The following is a 15911-nucleotide window of genomic DNA, read 5'->3' as shown; positions in this document are numbered from 1 at the left end:
TGTTCACCCATAGGTAGAAATTATATATGGGGAATTATATGAGATATATGAGCAATCTGTAAGGCTAAACTGTAACTTTCTCACCTGGAATAGGTGGAGTCACATTTGTTGCCATTTGATCCTTTATAGTGAATAGGATGTGTTTGTAATGTCAAATCTTTGATCTAATCTCAATGAAGATGTCTGCTTCTGAAACTATGACATATTTTCAGAGGAACAGCTGCAGAGTCCTTCTTCTCATCTGAAGTTCTCCTCTGCCTTTAAACTGTCTATTTAAACATATCTTCACATCTGCAGGGGTTCTCTCTCTCTCTCTCTATTTACTTCTACACTCACTCTTTCTTTCTTTTTCTCTCTTGATGATGAAAAGATTAGACTCCTGCTGATACCATTTTCTGCTGTGTAGTAACATAGTAGCACTTTATATTATGACAGGGAAGCATGCTTTCCTTTTATACCTACAGTAGTTATGTGTCCCATGGGGAGTTGGTGTTTTACAGTAGACATGTGGGTGGAGATTGGTTTTGTTGAAGCACTACTAAGACAGGTTTATTTGTAGTTTACCCTTATGATAGAAGAACTCCGATGTCTTTGTGTGTGCATGTGTATTCATATGTGTTTGTGTGTGTGTGTGTCCTCAGGAGTCCCTCATCAGTGCCTGGCTCCAGTTCAGCGACGGCTCCATGACCCCTCTGGACCACTACGACCCCGCCCACTTTGTGCTCACAGCAACCTCATTGGACGAGCAGGTGGTGTCGGTACGGCGCAGCGCGGAGTGGAAGTGGCCGGTCATTGTGGCAAACGGCGAAGGGCAGGGGTTACTGGTGCGTGTGGAGATGACATCATCAGAGATCTGCCAGAAGACAAAGCGACGCACCATTTTGGCAGCCGGGGTGGGAAATGTCTGCGTTAGGTTTGGCCGCTCTGAGGAGCCATACAGCCACCCTGGAGGCAAAACACGACCAGACCCGCCCTACTACGGAGGCTCCATCTCTGACATTGAGGCTGGGATCATGAACCGGGGGGCCACAACAGTCAAGACCCCTATCCCGGTGAGGCCCAATGGGGACAGGCTGTCGGCCGACGGAAGAGTCCCTGGGGGGTTCTCTGAGTTCCCTGCCCAGGAGGAGCTGCCGCGGGGCCGCAGCACGGATGAGGATCTGTTGTCATCACGCCGCAGCCTCACTGACCTGGAGATCGGTATGTACGCACTGCTGGGCGTCTTCTGCCTGGCCATCCTGGTCTTCCTCATCAACTGCATCTCCTACGCCCTCAAGTACCGCCATAAAGAGCTGCCCTTGGAGGCCCCCGAGGCCATGCCCCATGCCCACGACTGGGTGTGGCTTGGCCAGGAGGAGGGCCTGTGTCTGCAGCAGCAGCAGGACGAGCTGGGCAGCACCCTGGAAGAAGGCAGCCAGTTGCTGAACGGCGGTGTTCTGAAGGGCAGTGCCCAGGGAGGCTGCCCGGGAGGCAGGAACGAGTCACTCAACTCACCCACCACCAAGAGGAAGAGGGTCAAATTTACCACCTTCGCCAACATCAAGCCCAGTAACGGATGCCCAGTTCTAAGCCCGCTGGCACTCGGACAGACCACCGACATTAAGTGGGTATGTCCGGACATCGAGCTGGGGGACTCGCAAGAGCTCCGGAATTACATGGAGAGGTTGAACGAGAATGCTACAAAAAACATTGTATAGAGGGCTTGATTTTTTGTGGACAAATGAGTAACTCTAACTCACCCGAATGCCTTCAGAGTAAGAAGGGAGTAAGGGGTGCTTTTTACTGAAACTGGTTGGCACTGTATCTCGCCATGACAACAAGACGGAACATTCCAGCAAGTGTTGTTTCCATGGTAACTGTTGTAATAGTTGATGATCATAAATGAGGTGGGGGGTGGGAATTGCCATGACACCACATTGGATGTGGGAATTTGTGAACTTGAATGTCACTTGAATTAGTTTAGATGTCTGTTCCCTTGACTTGAATTAAAGAAAAGCTTACATTGCATTCAGAAAGTATTCAGACCCTCTCACTTTTCCCACATTTTTTACGTTACATCCTTATTTTTAAAATGGATTAAATAATATTTTTCCTCATCAATCTACACACAATATCCCATAATGACAAAGCAAAAATAGGTTTTTAGACATTTTTGCAAATGTATTACAAATAAAAAACAGAAATACCTTATTTACATAAGCATTCAGACCCTTTGCTATCATACTCGAAATTGAGCTCAGGTACATCCTGTTTCCATTGATCATTATTGAGATGTTTCTACAACTTGAATGGTGTCCACCTGTGGTAAATTAAATTAATTGGACATGATTTGGAAAAGCACACACTTGTCTATATAAGGTCCCACAGTTGACAATGCATGTCAGAGAAAGAAAAAAACAATGAGGTCGAAGGAATTGTCCTTAGAGCTCCGAGACAGGATTGTGTCGTGGCACAGATCTGGGGAAGGGTACCAAAAAAATGTCTGCAACATTGAAGGTCCCCAAGAACACAGTGGCTTCAATCATTCTTAAATGGAAGAAGTTTGGAACCACCAAGACTCTTCCTAGAGCTGGCTGCCCGGCCAAACTGAGCAATCGGGGAGAAGGGCCTTGGTCGGGGAAGTGACCAATAACCCGATGGTCACTCTGACAGAGCTATAGACTTCCTCTGTGGAGATGGGAGAACCTTCCAGAAGGACAACCATCTCTGCAGCACTCCAGCAATCAGGCCTTGAGAGGATCTGCAGAGAAAAATGGGAGAAACTCCCGAAATACAGGTGTGCCAAGCTTGTAGTGTCATACCCAAGAAGACTCAAGGCTGTAATTGCTGCCAAACCTGTTTTTGCTTTGTCATTATGGGGTATTGTGGGTAGATTGATGAGGGAAAAAACAATTTAATAAATTTTGGAATAAGGCTGTAACGTAACAAAATGTTGAAAAAGTGAAGGGGTCTGAATACTTTCCGAATGCACTGTGTTTCATTTTGTTATTATGCGCGGCTCTCTTTGTTAACTTTTTAAATCATGATTTCCTTATACTATTGTACATGATGTGGCTGCTTTTTTTCTAGTCATGCCCTGAAAATACTTAAAATCTGTAAAATAGTCATAAAAAATGTAAATTTGTTTTGCGTCTACATGAAGCTCTCGGATTTTCTGATGTTAAGCAATTATAGATTCTATGAGAATAGTGTTCAAAGCTATCAAAGTTGTAAATAAGTCGAGCAGAAATACTGGTTTGGAGTACGTGAGACAACATTTTGTAAAGTATTCTGTATTTTTGTACATATTTCTTTAGTCTGTCCTTCTTTTTGAGTTACATTTTTTTCTCCAGAGACCAACATGCATGTTAGTGAAAACAAAGCCCAAGCCTGGCTTAGTTCCTGTTGATCCATCAGAATTAAATGTGTACATACTGCACAGTCTTCCCTATGAGACACATGCATCTCACACACCTCCCTGTCAAAGACATGACATTCGTTTTATAGCTGAGCTCCAGGTATAATTTTTGTAAATCTTTTTTTTTGTCCTTTTTCCTTTTCTTTTTTTTTTCGCCTTTACTTTTTTACTTGTATTTTCTTTCGTTATCTGTTTATTAATAGAAAGCAACACCAACATCTCCTCAATGTTTGTCACATTATTTTGTTATTTTGTTGATTCACTCAACTGATTTGAATATCTAGTTTAAACCTGTAGCCTACATGCAGGTTTTCACACTCCTTATGTCATTAGTTTAATTCTGAACCTACATGACATGTAATTGTTGTTGAGCATAACTTCTGATATCTTGTTCTAATCCCCATTTTGGATCTATTTATTTCTCTTTCAGAAGGACCATAATAACTGCAGATTATTACACTAACACTGAGCCATAAACCCTAAACACACAGTATAGTTCAGGTGTATTATCATAACTAATGGTTGGAGTAGATACGTATAGTATCCCAGTGGAGAAAATTGGTTGAAATGACATCATTACAACCACAAACTGGTTGAAATAACATTGTTATGACATAATTTAAACAATTTGAATAGTAGTATAGGGATAGTAGTATACAGATACACTAAACTTCACTTCAATGACATGAGCTGCTGAGTTCCAGATGGAATAGTAATCGGCTACATGGCACAACTCCTGACCCCCCCCATCCCAATCCCCTCCCTATCCCTATTCCCCTTCATATCCCCATCCCCTCCCTATCCCTATTCCCCTCCATATCCCAATCCCCTCCCTATCCCTATTCCCCTCCATATCCCCATCCCCTCCTTTCCCATCAGTCAGATCCATAGATGTCCATCCCTTACTGTTTTCAGAATGGCCTCTGGATTGATTAAAACTAAAGGTGATACCTCTCTCTCCTGTTTCTGTGTGATTCATTTGTCTAGACGTTAAATTCATCCCTCTGTCTATCTGGCCAGATTGAGGTACCCATCCGACCATTCACGTTTGTGCAAACAGACAGCCGCTCTATCAAATACCAAGATGGGCCTCCTGTCAGTGCATCTGCCAGACAGTAAGCTGGCAAAATAAGTAATTCTGATGCCTGCCTTCCCAAAGTACTACTTTCAAACTTGGCTGAATCATTAAAGTTGTTTTACAACACTACAATTATGACATATATTACCATCTTTTTAACTTTTTCCTCAAGACATGTTATAGCCTGAGTTTTTTCTGGTCAGGTCATGTGATCAGGAAAAGCTCCTGGCCCTAATGATGAGTATCACAACTATTTCCATAATGTACTTTTATGCTTCTCATATTGTATGTTATGATTCCACTACAACAGAAGAGCTCCATCTCCAGCTCTAGTATATTAAAAAGCCTTTTTTACCGCTCCTAGACAATTAGTATATCTCCCCTAGAACACTGGCCTGGCTCCCCTTTGTGAAAGGGCAAGCTAATTAATGATTACTGGGACGAGTTTTACTACATGTTAATGTGCCATTTTCTATGCAGCCCTTCAAGCTCAATGATTTTACCTATTTAACAACCCAGATGTCAATGATGTTCTAATGAAGCACTAGCCCCTTGCAGCACCTGTGAAGAAGAGGGAGGGGAAAGCAATGAGTCCCCATCCAACTCACTGGACTTTGTGTATTCTGTGTGGGTTTGAGGCAACAGACTGCACCGATACAATAAGCTAGAGGATATTCTACTAAAATGTTTGGGTTTCATTTGAAGAGCAGTAAAGTGTTTCTGGAACATAGTGTTTCTTAGTGAAATGAAAAAGAAGAGTAAAAGATGAGTGGGGATGAATGAGTTTGTAGAGCATTTTGAAATCCTGGGTGAGTAAGTGGCAGAGGGCACATGTTTGTGAAGTGACTATGAGTAAGGCCTACCTTGCTGTTGTTAGTCACGTTCTCTTTCTGCAACTCACCGCTCTTTCTCTATTGATCCTGGCCTCTATGTTTAATGAAAACACCAAAACAGATTAAACTCGCCCCACTTTCCCACCCTATACTTGCTTTGCGTGTGTGTGTGTGATACATCATGATAAGTGGTTATTTCACAAATGTTTCGTCCCCCCTTTTGATTCTGATTATATTGCATTCCTATCAGTGGCAGGATTGATGTTGGATCCTACAGGCATTATGTGAAAGCTATTTAAGTTGGCAGGCCCTTTCAGGATTTCCATTGTCTGCTGGTGTGTGTTTGAGAGAGAGTGTGGATGAGAATGTGTGTAGAAATGTGTGTGTACAAATGGGTATTTCTATGTGTATGTGTGTGTTTGTATGAGAGTTGATTTATGAGTTAGACGAGTGCAATTAATGCAGCTGTGACTGCGCTATTGTTCTCTCCTCCCTCAACATTGCATCTCTACCCAGGGTCAACATGGCATAGCTAAGCAGACAGTCACCGAAGTGTCCTATAAGAGACTGCATTATCCTAGCCCTGTGTACAATGCACCACAATGAAGCAGCCCTCTGAGGAAGTCCCTGCAGTGTCAAGGGAGATGTAGAAACCATGTAGAGTTCATGAAGGAAAATGATTAATCGCAGCATTTTTAGATGCTTGTGGTTCACTTCTATTCCCTGTGGTGCCGGCCTTATTGAGATCCTAATTGAGGTATTGCCGCTAACACCCCCCTCTCCCTCCGAGGGACCCCTCTGTGGAAGAAGTTGGTCTGTTTTATTTTCTGTTTCTCATTTGATCTAAGATGGTATTTCTGTATTTAGGTCTACGTTGTCAGTGTCTGGAGGGTGGTAAATATGAGTGTTCAAATCAAACTTAATTTTTCACATGCGCCGAATACATCAAGTGTAGACCTTATAGTGAAATGCTTACTTACAAGCCCTTAATCAACAGTGCAGTTCAAGAAGAGTTAAGAAAATATTTACCAAATAAACTAAGTAAAAAAATTATAAAAAGTAACACAATAAAATAACAATAACGAGGCTATATACAGGGGTTACCGGTACCGAGTCAGTGTGTGGGGTCACAGGCTAGTTGAGGTCATTTGTACTTGTAGGTGGGGGTGAAGTGACAATGCATAGATAATTAACAGCGAGTAGCAGCAGTGTACAAAACAAATGGAGGAGGGGGTCAATGTAAATAGTCCAGTGGCCATTTGATTAATTGTTCAGCAGTCTTATGGCTTGGGGGTAGAAGCTGTTAATCATACGAACAGTATTTTTTTTTTTGGCATGGCTTCAGTGAGATTCAAACCTATGATGTTTTGTTCTCTAGCAATGGAATCAGTCCACTGCACCACCAGGTTTGAACTAGCAGGCCATGTTTTTTTAATTCATACAAAGCTGTTAATTTTTGTCTATTCAAACAGACTATGGGAAACAACAAGTAAATACCATAGGAAACAAGCACATTAAGATACGGTGTGGCCAATTAGTGGGCACAGCCAACACATCTGAACACACTTAACAAGATATTTTTTATTTTTATTTCACCTTCATTTAACCAGGTAGGCTTGTTGAGAACAAGTTCTCATTTGCAACTGCGACCTGGCCAAGATAAAGCATAGCAATTCGACACATGCAACACAGAGTTACACATGGAATAAACAAAACATACAGTCAATAATACAGTAGAAAACAAAAAGTCTATATACAGTGAGTGCAAATGAGGTAGGATAAGGGAGTTAAGGCAATAAATAGGCCATGGTGGCGAAGTAATTACAATATAGCAATTAAACACTGGAATGGTAGATGTGCAGAAGATGAATGTGCAAGTAGAGATACTGGAGTGCAAAGGAGCAAGATAAATAAATAAATACAGTATGGGGATGAGGTAGGTAGATAGATGGGCTGTTTACAGATGGGCTATGTGCAGGTGCAGTGATCTGTGAGCTGCTCTGACAGCTGGTGCTTAAAGCTAGTGAGGGAGATATGAGTCTTCAGCTTCAGAGATTTTTGCAGTTCGTTCCAGTCATTGGCAGCAGAGAACTTGAAGGAAAGACGACCAAAGGAGGAATTGGCTTTGGGGGTGACCAGTGAGATATACCTGCTGGAGCGCATGCTACGAGTGGGTGCTGCTATGGTGACCAGTGAGCAGAGATAAGGCGGGGCTTTACCTAGCAGAGACTTGTAGATAACCTGTAGCCAGTGGGTTTGGCGACGAGTATGAAGCGAGGGCCAACCAACGAGAGCGTACAGGTCGCAATGGTGGGTAGTGTATGGGGCTTTGGTGACAAAACGAATGGCACTGTGATAGACTGCATCCAGTTTGTTGAGTAGAGTGTTGGAGGCTATTTTATAGATGACATCACCGAAGTCGAGGCTCGGTAGGATGGTCAGTTTTACGAGGGTATGTTTGGCAGCATGAGTGAAGGATGCTTTGTTGCGAAATAGGAAGCCGATTCTAGATTTAATTTTGGATTGGAGATGCTTAACTTCTCTAGGGTATGTGGGACGGTAGCGTCCCACCTCGTCAACAGCCAGTGAAACTGCAGGGCGCCAAATTCAAAACAACAGAAATCCCATAATTGAAATTCCTCAAACATACAAGTATTTTACACCATTTTAAAGCTACACTTGTTGTAAATCCAGCCAAAGTGTCCGATTACAAAAAGGTTTTACGACGAAAGCACACCAAACGATTATGTTAGGTATGAGCCAAGTCACAGAAAAAGACAGCCATTTTTTCCAGCTAAAGAGAGCAGTAACAAAAAGCAGAAATAGAGATAAAATTAATCACTAACCTTTGATGATCTTTATCAGATGACACTCATAGGACTTCATGTTACACAATACATGTATTTTTTGTTCGGTAAAGTTCATATTTATATCCAAAAATCTGAGTTTAGTCAAGATGCTACTGTCTCACTTGGCAAAAAGCCTGAGAAAATGCAAAGCGCCATATTCAAATTAATTACTATGAAAATTACTATAAAATCAAACTTTCATTAAATCATACATGAAAGATACCAAATTAAAGCTACACTGGTTGTGAATCCAGCCAACATGTCAGAGTTCAAATAGGCTTTTCGACGAAAGCATATGATGCTATTATCTGAGTATAGCAACATTGTAAACAAAGAGAGATACGCATATTTCAACCCTGCAGGCGCGACACAAAACGCAGAAATAAAAATATAATTCATGCCTTACCTTTGACAAGCTTCTGTTGTTGGCACTCCAATATGTCCCATAAACATCACAAATGGTCCTTTTGTTCGATTTAATATCCAAAATGTCAATTTATTTGGCGCGTTTGATCCAGAAAAACACAGGTTCCAACTTGCTCAAACGTGACGACAAAATATCTCAAAGGTTACCTGTAAACTTTGCCAAAAAATCTCACACTACTTTTCTAATACAACTTTAGGTATTTTGTAACGTTAATAATCGATAAAATTGAAGACGGGATGATCTGTGTTCAATACAGGATTAAAACCAAAAGTAGCATGCCTTCTGGTCATGCGCTTCAATCAAACAGGACACCTAGAGTGACTCGACTTCAAGATGGCCGTATATCTTTATTACACAAAGGAATAACCTCAACCAATTTCTCAGGACTGTTGACATCCAGTGGAAGCCGTAGGAACTGCAAGCAATTCGCTTAGAAATCTGGTTTCCCAATGAAACCTAATTGAAAAGAGAGTGACCTCAAAAAAAAAAAATCTGAATGGTTTGTCCTCGGGGTTTCGCCTGCTAAATAAGTTATGTTATACTCACAGACATGATTCAAACAGTTTTAGAAACTTCAGAGTGTTTTCTATCCAGATCTACTAATAATATGCATATCTTATCTCCTGGAGATGAGTAGCTGGCAGTTGAATTTGGGTATGCTTTTCATCCAAACGTGAAAATGCTGCCCCCTACCCTAGAGAAGTTAATGTGAGTCTGGAAGGAGAGTTTACAATCTAACCAGACACCTAGGTATTTGTTGTTGTCCACGTATTCTAAGTCAGAGCCGTCCAGAGTAGTGATGCTGGACGGGCGAGCAGGTGCGGGCAGCTATCGGTTGAATAGCATGCATTTAGTTTTACTTGCGTTTAAGAGCAGTTGGAGGCCACGGAAGGAGAGTTGTATGGCATTGAAGCTTGTCTGGAGGTTAGTTAACCTGTTTGGGCTGCAGCCCGACACCGGTACACTTATGACAACATCCAGCTCAAGTGCAGGGCGCGAAATTCAAAATATATATTTTTTTAAATATTTAACTTTCACACATTAACAAGTCCAAGACACCAGATGAAAGGTGCACATCTTGTGAATCAAGCCAACATGTCCGATTTTTATGTGTTGTTTTATGTTTTACAGGGAAGACACAATATGTAAATCTATTAGCTAACCACGTTAGCAAAAGACACCACTATTCTTACTCCATCAGTTTTTGACTCCATCAGTAGCTATCACAAATTCGGCCAAATAAAGATATAAATAGCCACTAACCAAGAAACAACCTCATCAGATGACAGTCTGATAACATATTTATTGTATAGCATATGTTTTGTTCGAAAAATTTGCATATTTCAGGTATAAATCATAGTTTACATTTCAGCTACAATCAGAAATTGCACCGAAAGCAGCCATAATATTTACAGACACCAACGTCAAATACCTAATTACTCATCATAAAACATTTCTGAAAAATACATAGTGTACAGTAAATGAAAGACAGGCATCTTGTGATGCCAGACAATATTTCCGATTTATTAAGTGTTTTACAGCGAAAACAAAATGTAGCATTATATTAGCTTAGCTTAGCACAATAGAAACACTTGGGCGCCGGCGACTACGACAGATATATGAAATAACATCATAAATTGGGTCTTACTTTTGCTGATCTTTCATCAGAATGTTGAACAAGGTGTCCTTTGTCCAGATGAGTCGTTGTTTGGATTCAGAATGGCAACTTTCTCTCTCCATTTAGCAAGCGCGCTAGCCGGGTTGCACGGATCTCTCCATGTAAACAAACGGAAGAGAACGGAACACGGTAAAACTCCCGAAAAAATTTCAATAATCTGATGAAACTATATTGAAAAAACATACGTTACGATGATATGGTGACATGTATCAAATAAAATCAAAGCCGGAAATAATATTCGCCTATAACGTCAGCAAAACAAAATGCAACCCCACTGTCCAAATTGCGTTCCTCAGAGTACCGGAAGTTGGGTACATGTCATTCCAAGAGGGTTTATTCCATCCCAGATCAAGATAATCACCTCCTTTCTTCTCTCACAGCCTTCTTGACACCCAGAGGAAGGTGTATGAAGTGTACGTAGACTCTTACGTTCATTGCCCATGTATAGGCATGAAGAGGAAGAGAGCCTCGATTTCAGACTTTGAACTTCCGGGTCAGGAAAAGTGCTGCAGAATGAGTTCTGTTTCACTCAGAGAAATAATTCAAACGGTTTTAGAAACTAGAGAGTGTTTTCTATCGAAAAGTAATAATAATATGCATATTGTACGAGCAAGAATTGAGTACGACGCCGTTTGAAATGGACACATTTTATCAGGCTACTCAATTCTGCCCCTTGCAGCCATAACAGGTTAATACAGTGTCCAAAGAGGGGCAAGAGGTATACAGAATGGTGTCGTCTGCGTAGAGGTGTATCAGAGAATCACCTGCAGCAAGAGCAACATCATTGATGTATACAGAGAAGAGAGTCGGCCCAAGGATTGAACCCTGTGGCACCCCCATAGAGACTGTCAGAGGTCCGGACAACAGGCCCTCCGATTTGACACCCTGAACTCTATCAGGGAGTAGTTGGTAAACAGGCCCTCCGATCCGAAACAGGCCCTCCCTCCGAAACAGGCCCTCCGATCTGAGACAGTGCCAACAGGCCCTCCGATTTGACACCCTGAACTCTATCAGAGAGTAGTTGGTAAACCAGGCGAGGCAATCATTTGAGAAACCAAGGCTGTCGAGTCTGCCAATATGAATGTGGTGATTGACAGAGTCGAAAGGCTTGGCCAGGTCGATGAATATGGCTGCACAGTAATGTCTCTTATCGATGACGGTTATGATGTCGTTTAGGACCTTGAGCGTGGCTGAGGTGCACCCATGACCAGCTCTGAAACCAGATTGCATAGCGGAGAAGGTACGGTGGGATTCGAAATGGTCGGTAATCTGTTTGAGGATAGAGAGAGTTTTGTTGATGCTGAGAACAGAACGTATGTTTTTAAGTAATATTCTTAGAATGTTCATTGAATGTTACTAATGGACATGACTTTAAATAGAACCATGCAGAAAACTTTATACTGAATACTGAAATTCCCACAGACAAATGTTGTTTCTTAACATTCTCGAACCGTGAGGAAACCAGTAGGAAATATTATGGTGAAGTACTGAAATTCCCACCTAAGAAACATATGGTTCTCAGAACATTATGGGCTAGCTGGGTATCTTGGACCATTCCGAGAACTATGTGGGAAGGTTGAATGCAAAATAATCATAGGACAACCACACTCTCACCAAGCTCTAAGAAACATGTTGTTCTCAGAACGTTATGTGCTAACAGTACTGTAGGATCATAATACAAAGTCTAGCTCAGATCTCGGACATGGTAGAGACATCTTCTCATGCAGTCTGACCTAACAGGTGTATGAGGAAATGTGCTGTGTTCTTCTCTCTCTCCCTCTGTGCCGTTGTTTGTTGACTACTGAGACAGTGCCAAAAGTACTGTCAATGCTTGTTATTGGAACAGCATCTCTCTTTGGCTGGTTCTGTAGAATGCCTTGGCAGGCGTGATAAGTGTCTCTGAACAGATTATTTCATTGCTATACCATGAGAAACACCAACACTCAGGTGTACAGTATTGTGTACACACTTTGGGGGTGGTATAAAATCACAGCAACTGATACAAAATAATCATGCTGTTTTACAGTTCCAATAAATAATATAGACATGTCCTTCTGATGAAATGTTGGTGTTCCTGTTTGCTGGTACCTCAGTGCTCTACGGATCATCTGTATGTCAGATGATACTGTATCCTTTTCATCATTCAAAGCCAGTATGTTGGAGAGATACATCAGAGACATACATATACTGTAGAACATAACATATGGATGTGAGAAGGGATTCAGAGGTTACTTCTGTGCTGTACACAGACAATAACACATATGGACAAATCAGACAGTGATCACATGGATAAGGCAGTCTTTCAAACAGTTGTACTGTGTGGGAGGCGTGGGATTTGTAAAGGTAATTGCATAATTGAAGAAAAAGTTGAGATTAAAGAAAAGCAAAGTGAGCGGTGTGTATCTACAGTGGCGTGACATGATTTTTGTTACACTGATAAGTGATGCACAACGTTGTGTGTATGTGTGCGTGCATGTGTGTGTGAGAGAGAGAAAAAGGGTGAGAGAGAGAATAGGATCTCTCAGGGTGTCGGACAGCTTTTTCTATGTAAGAAGAACAGGACCTTGAGAAGCTTTCATCTCTTATTCTAAGAGGTGACAGAACTCAGTCTCTCTACCCTGGTGAGTGAGTGAGTGAGTGAGTGAGTGAGTGAGTGAGTGAGTGAGTGAGTGAGTGAGTGAGTGAGTGAGTGAGTGAGTGAGTGAGTGAGAGAGAGAGAGAGAGAGAGAGAGAGAGAGAGAGAGAGAGAGAGAGAGAGAGAGAGAGAGAGAGAGAGAGAGAGGAGGATGAGAGAGAGAAGGAGGATGAGAGAGAGAAAGGGAATGAGGATAAGAGAGAGAGGGAAGGAGGATGGGAGAGAGAGAGGGTAGGAGGATGAGAGAGAGGGAAGAAGGATGAGAGACAGAGAGGGGGAAGGAGGATGAGAGAGAGGGAAGGGAGAGAGAGAGAGAGAGAGAGAGCGGGAGAGAGGGAAGGAGGATGAGAGAGAGAGAGGGAAGGAGGATGAGCGAGAGAGAGGAGGAGGAGGAGGATGAGAGAGAGAGAGAGAGAGGCTCAGTATTAAGAGTAATGCACTTTCAGTTCAGGACCGTGGACAGTGCATTGATCGTGTACTACTCTGTAGGTACATAAAAAGGTTCGAAAAAGTAGTACTATCAAGAAAAAACTTCTAACAAACCAAAACCTGCAGAAGAAACACAGTGGAACCTGGAAAAACCATCCAACAAAAAAACTGAGTGAGTAATGTTCAGTCTGAATCTACTTCTGAAGCCAAAAAGTAAAAGATAATCTCTAGGTAATTTTGTTGAATAAAGCTTAATAAATAAGGCGACTAAGCTACCAAGCTGCTAGGACAGAACAGACCTGCCTACAACTTTAATTAGCACTGAAGTGTGAAGTGAGAGGTGTGAATATTCTTGAGCCTAACAATGGCAGGAGAGTTTCACAATCCCCCCCCCCCCCCCACCCCCACACAAGGCCTGTGAAGCCCCAAGGCTTATCCCCGTGGGGAGGTCATTACAAAACAATACCCCATGGATATTAAAAATATCACTGCACGGAATACGTTTTTTTTTTTTTTAAGCTCCTCAAGGACAATAGAGACACTATTTCCTGATTGCTACAAAGCGGGGAACGTAAGTAACTTAATTTTCCACACAGACCATCCCCTGGCATGGCACAGTGCTATAAGAGCACACTACCCCTATATGAAGGCAGATGGTGTTAGCCCAGGGTGGAAACTCAGAATACTAGACATTGAGGAAAATGAAACAACCTCTGTCAACGTGTACAAGTCTGGTACAGTAATGGTGCAGGGCATCCTCAAGCAGTTCCAGCAGGACTTTTACAGGATCAAAGAGAGAGTACAGCAGGAAAAGATCTCTCTCTGTGACGACTCCCCATCCTGAGTCAGTCTGATCACACCTCTTCAAACTGTCCTGCAGACGAGGATAGTAACCACAACAAGCACTGAATACACCCAGGTCCCACAACTGCACTGCTCATCCATCATTGAGAGGGATACATTTACAGAGCTGGAGAGAGACATGGAGCTCAGAGAACTAGTCCACATAAGCCAGACAGAACAAACCCACAAAACAGACCAGCACAACAACACCCGGATGGCAGAAGGTGGAAATGGACGGCTGTCTGACAGAGCTGGCTGCTCTACGGACTGAGGTGAGAGAACTTAAAGAGGCACACATGGCACTGAAAGAGGAGGTGACAAAGCTAAGGTGTGACAGAGAGCAGGACAGTCCCCCAGCGAAGCCAGAAGAACAGCCAACCTCATACCCGGACCAACACCTCAACACCAAAATTGGAGAGAACTCAGGACCCACCAACCCAACAGACCCCACCCCCTTCTAACAGCCACCCTGTCAGCTTCCCTGACAGCGCTCTTGACAACCCCCACACATTCACTGAGAACACAAAAGCCAGAGATTGTGCTCCTCATTGACTCAAATGGCAAATACATTCAAGAGGATAAACTTTTTCCCAACCACAAAGTGGCTAAACTCTGGTGCCCGAACACTAGGCATGCCCTAGGGTCCCCCAGCCACATCATAATCACACGGGCACAAATTACCTCAGGGCCCAGCAAGAAAGGGTGGCCACAGCACTCAGCCCATCACTCCACCCTGGACTTGAACAGCCTTTACGAACAGGTCCACCTCTACAAGGCAGCAATCCCAACCTTTGCCAGGACCCTGAAGGACGTTACCCTCAACCGTAGCCCCAGCACCTCACACAGGAGCAACAGAGCAACGGACACCCCGCACAGACCAGAGAGACACCCTCCCAGATCTGAAAAAGCCCCTCCTGAATGACCTGCCCCGAGAGAACCCACGCCAAGAGGCCCTACACCCAGACCACAGCATCATCAGCCACACCCCAACCAGCTAAGACCACCCCAAGCAAACACTGGCCACACCCTATATAGGCCCCCCCATATCAGACATATGCCCCTTAGTCCCACCCCATGCCCCCCGCCCCTGTAGCAAGGACCTTAACATGACAGCAGGACATGCCCAGGCCGTGAACAGAGCAACAGGCCCAAACCCCACATTTTCACCCACCCAAGCCACATCCTGCGACCTGAGAGGTATGTATCAGATGCTCAACATGCTCTGCTCACACCTACTGTGATGGTCCAGGCCTAAACTACACAAAAACAACACTAGACACTATGGAACACAAAGCTTTTACTATCTCATCATGGAATATACAAGGTCTGAGGTCACCTGCCTTTGGCCTAAAGATAAGGAACCCAGACTTCAAAGAAATTGGAAAAACAGACATTGTCATCCTACAAGAAACATGGTATAAAGGAGACTGACCCACTGAGCTGGTAGTCCCATCCACCAAACTACCAGGTGTGAAAGAGGTAAGAGGCTAATTTGGTATAGAGCAGACCTAAGCCACTCTATTAAATTAGTCAAAATAGGAACATTTTACATCTGGCTAGAAATGAACAAGGAAATGATCTCAACAGAAAAAAATGTCCTCATGTGTGCTACCTACATCCCCCCAGTAGAAGCCCCATACTTTAACGATGACAGCTTCTTCATCCTAGAGGGGGAGATCAACAATTTCCATGCCCAAGGACATGTACTAGTCTGTGGCAAACTAAATGCCAGAACTGGACAA

At 43.0% G+C, this 15911-nt stretch overlaps 1 protein-coding gene across 1 annotated transcript in view; it reads left to right on the top strand.

Annotated features, from left to right (window-relative positions):
* LOC120020976 (transmembrane protein 132D-like) overlaps positions 1-1697 on the top strand; it is a 61578-nt gene extending 59881 nt beyond the window's left edge. Inside the window, exon 7 of the mRNA XM_038964648.1 lies at positions 642-1697. Coding sequence (XP_038820576.1) covers positions 642-1697 — 1056 coding nt within the window. The remainder of the gene's footprint in view (positions 1-641) is intronic.
* Positions 1698-15911: the final 14214 nt, after the last annotated feature.

This window comes from Salvelinus namaycush, chromosome 26, assembly GCF_016432855.1.
Source record: "Salvelinus namaycush isolate Seneca chromosome 26, SaNama_1.0, whole genome shotgun sequence".
Classification (NCBI taxonomy): Eukaryota; Metazoa; Chordata; class Actinopteri; order Salmoniformes; family Salmonidae; genus Salvelinus; species Salvelinus namaycush.
This window is presented reverse-complemented; position numbering and strand designations above follow the sequence as displayed.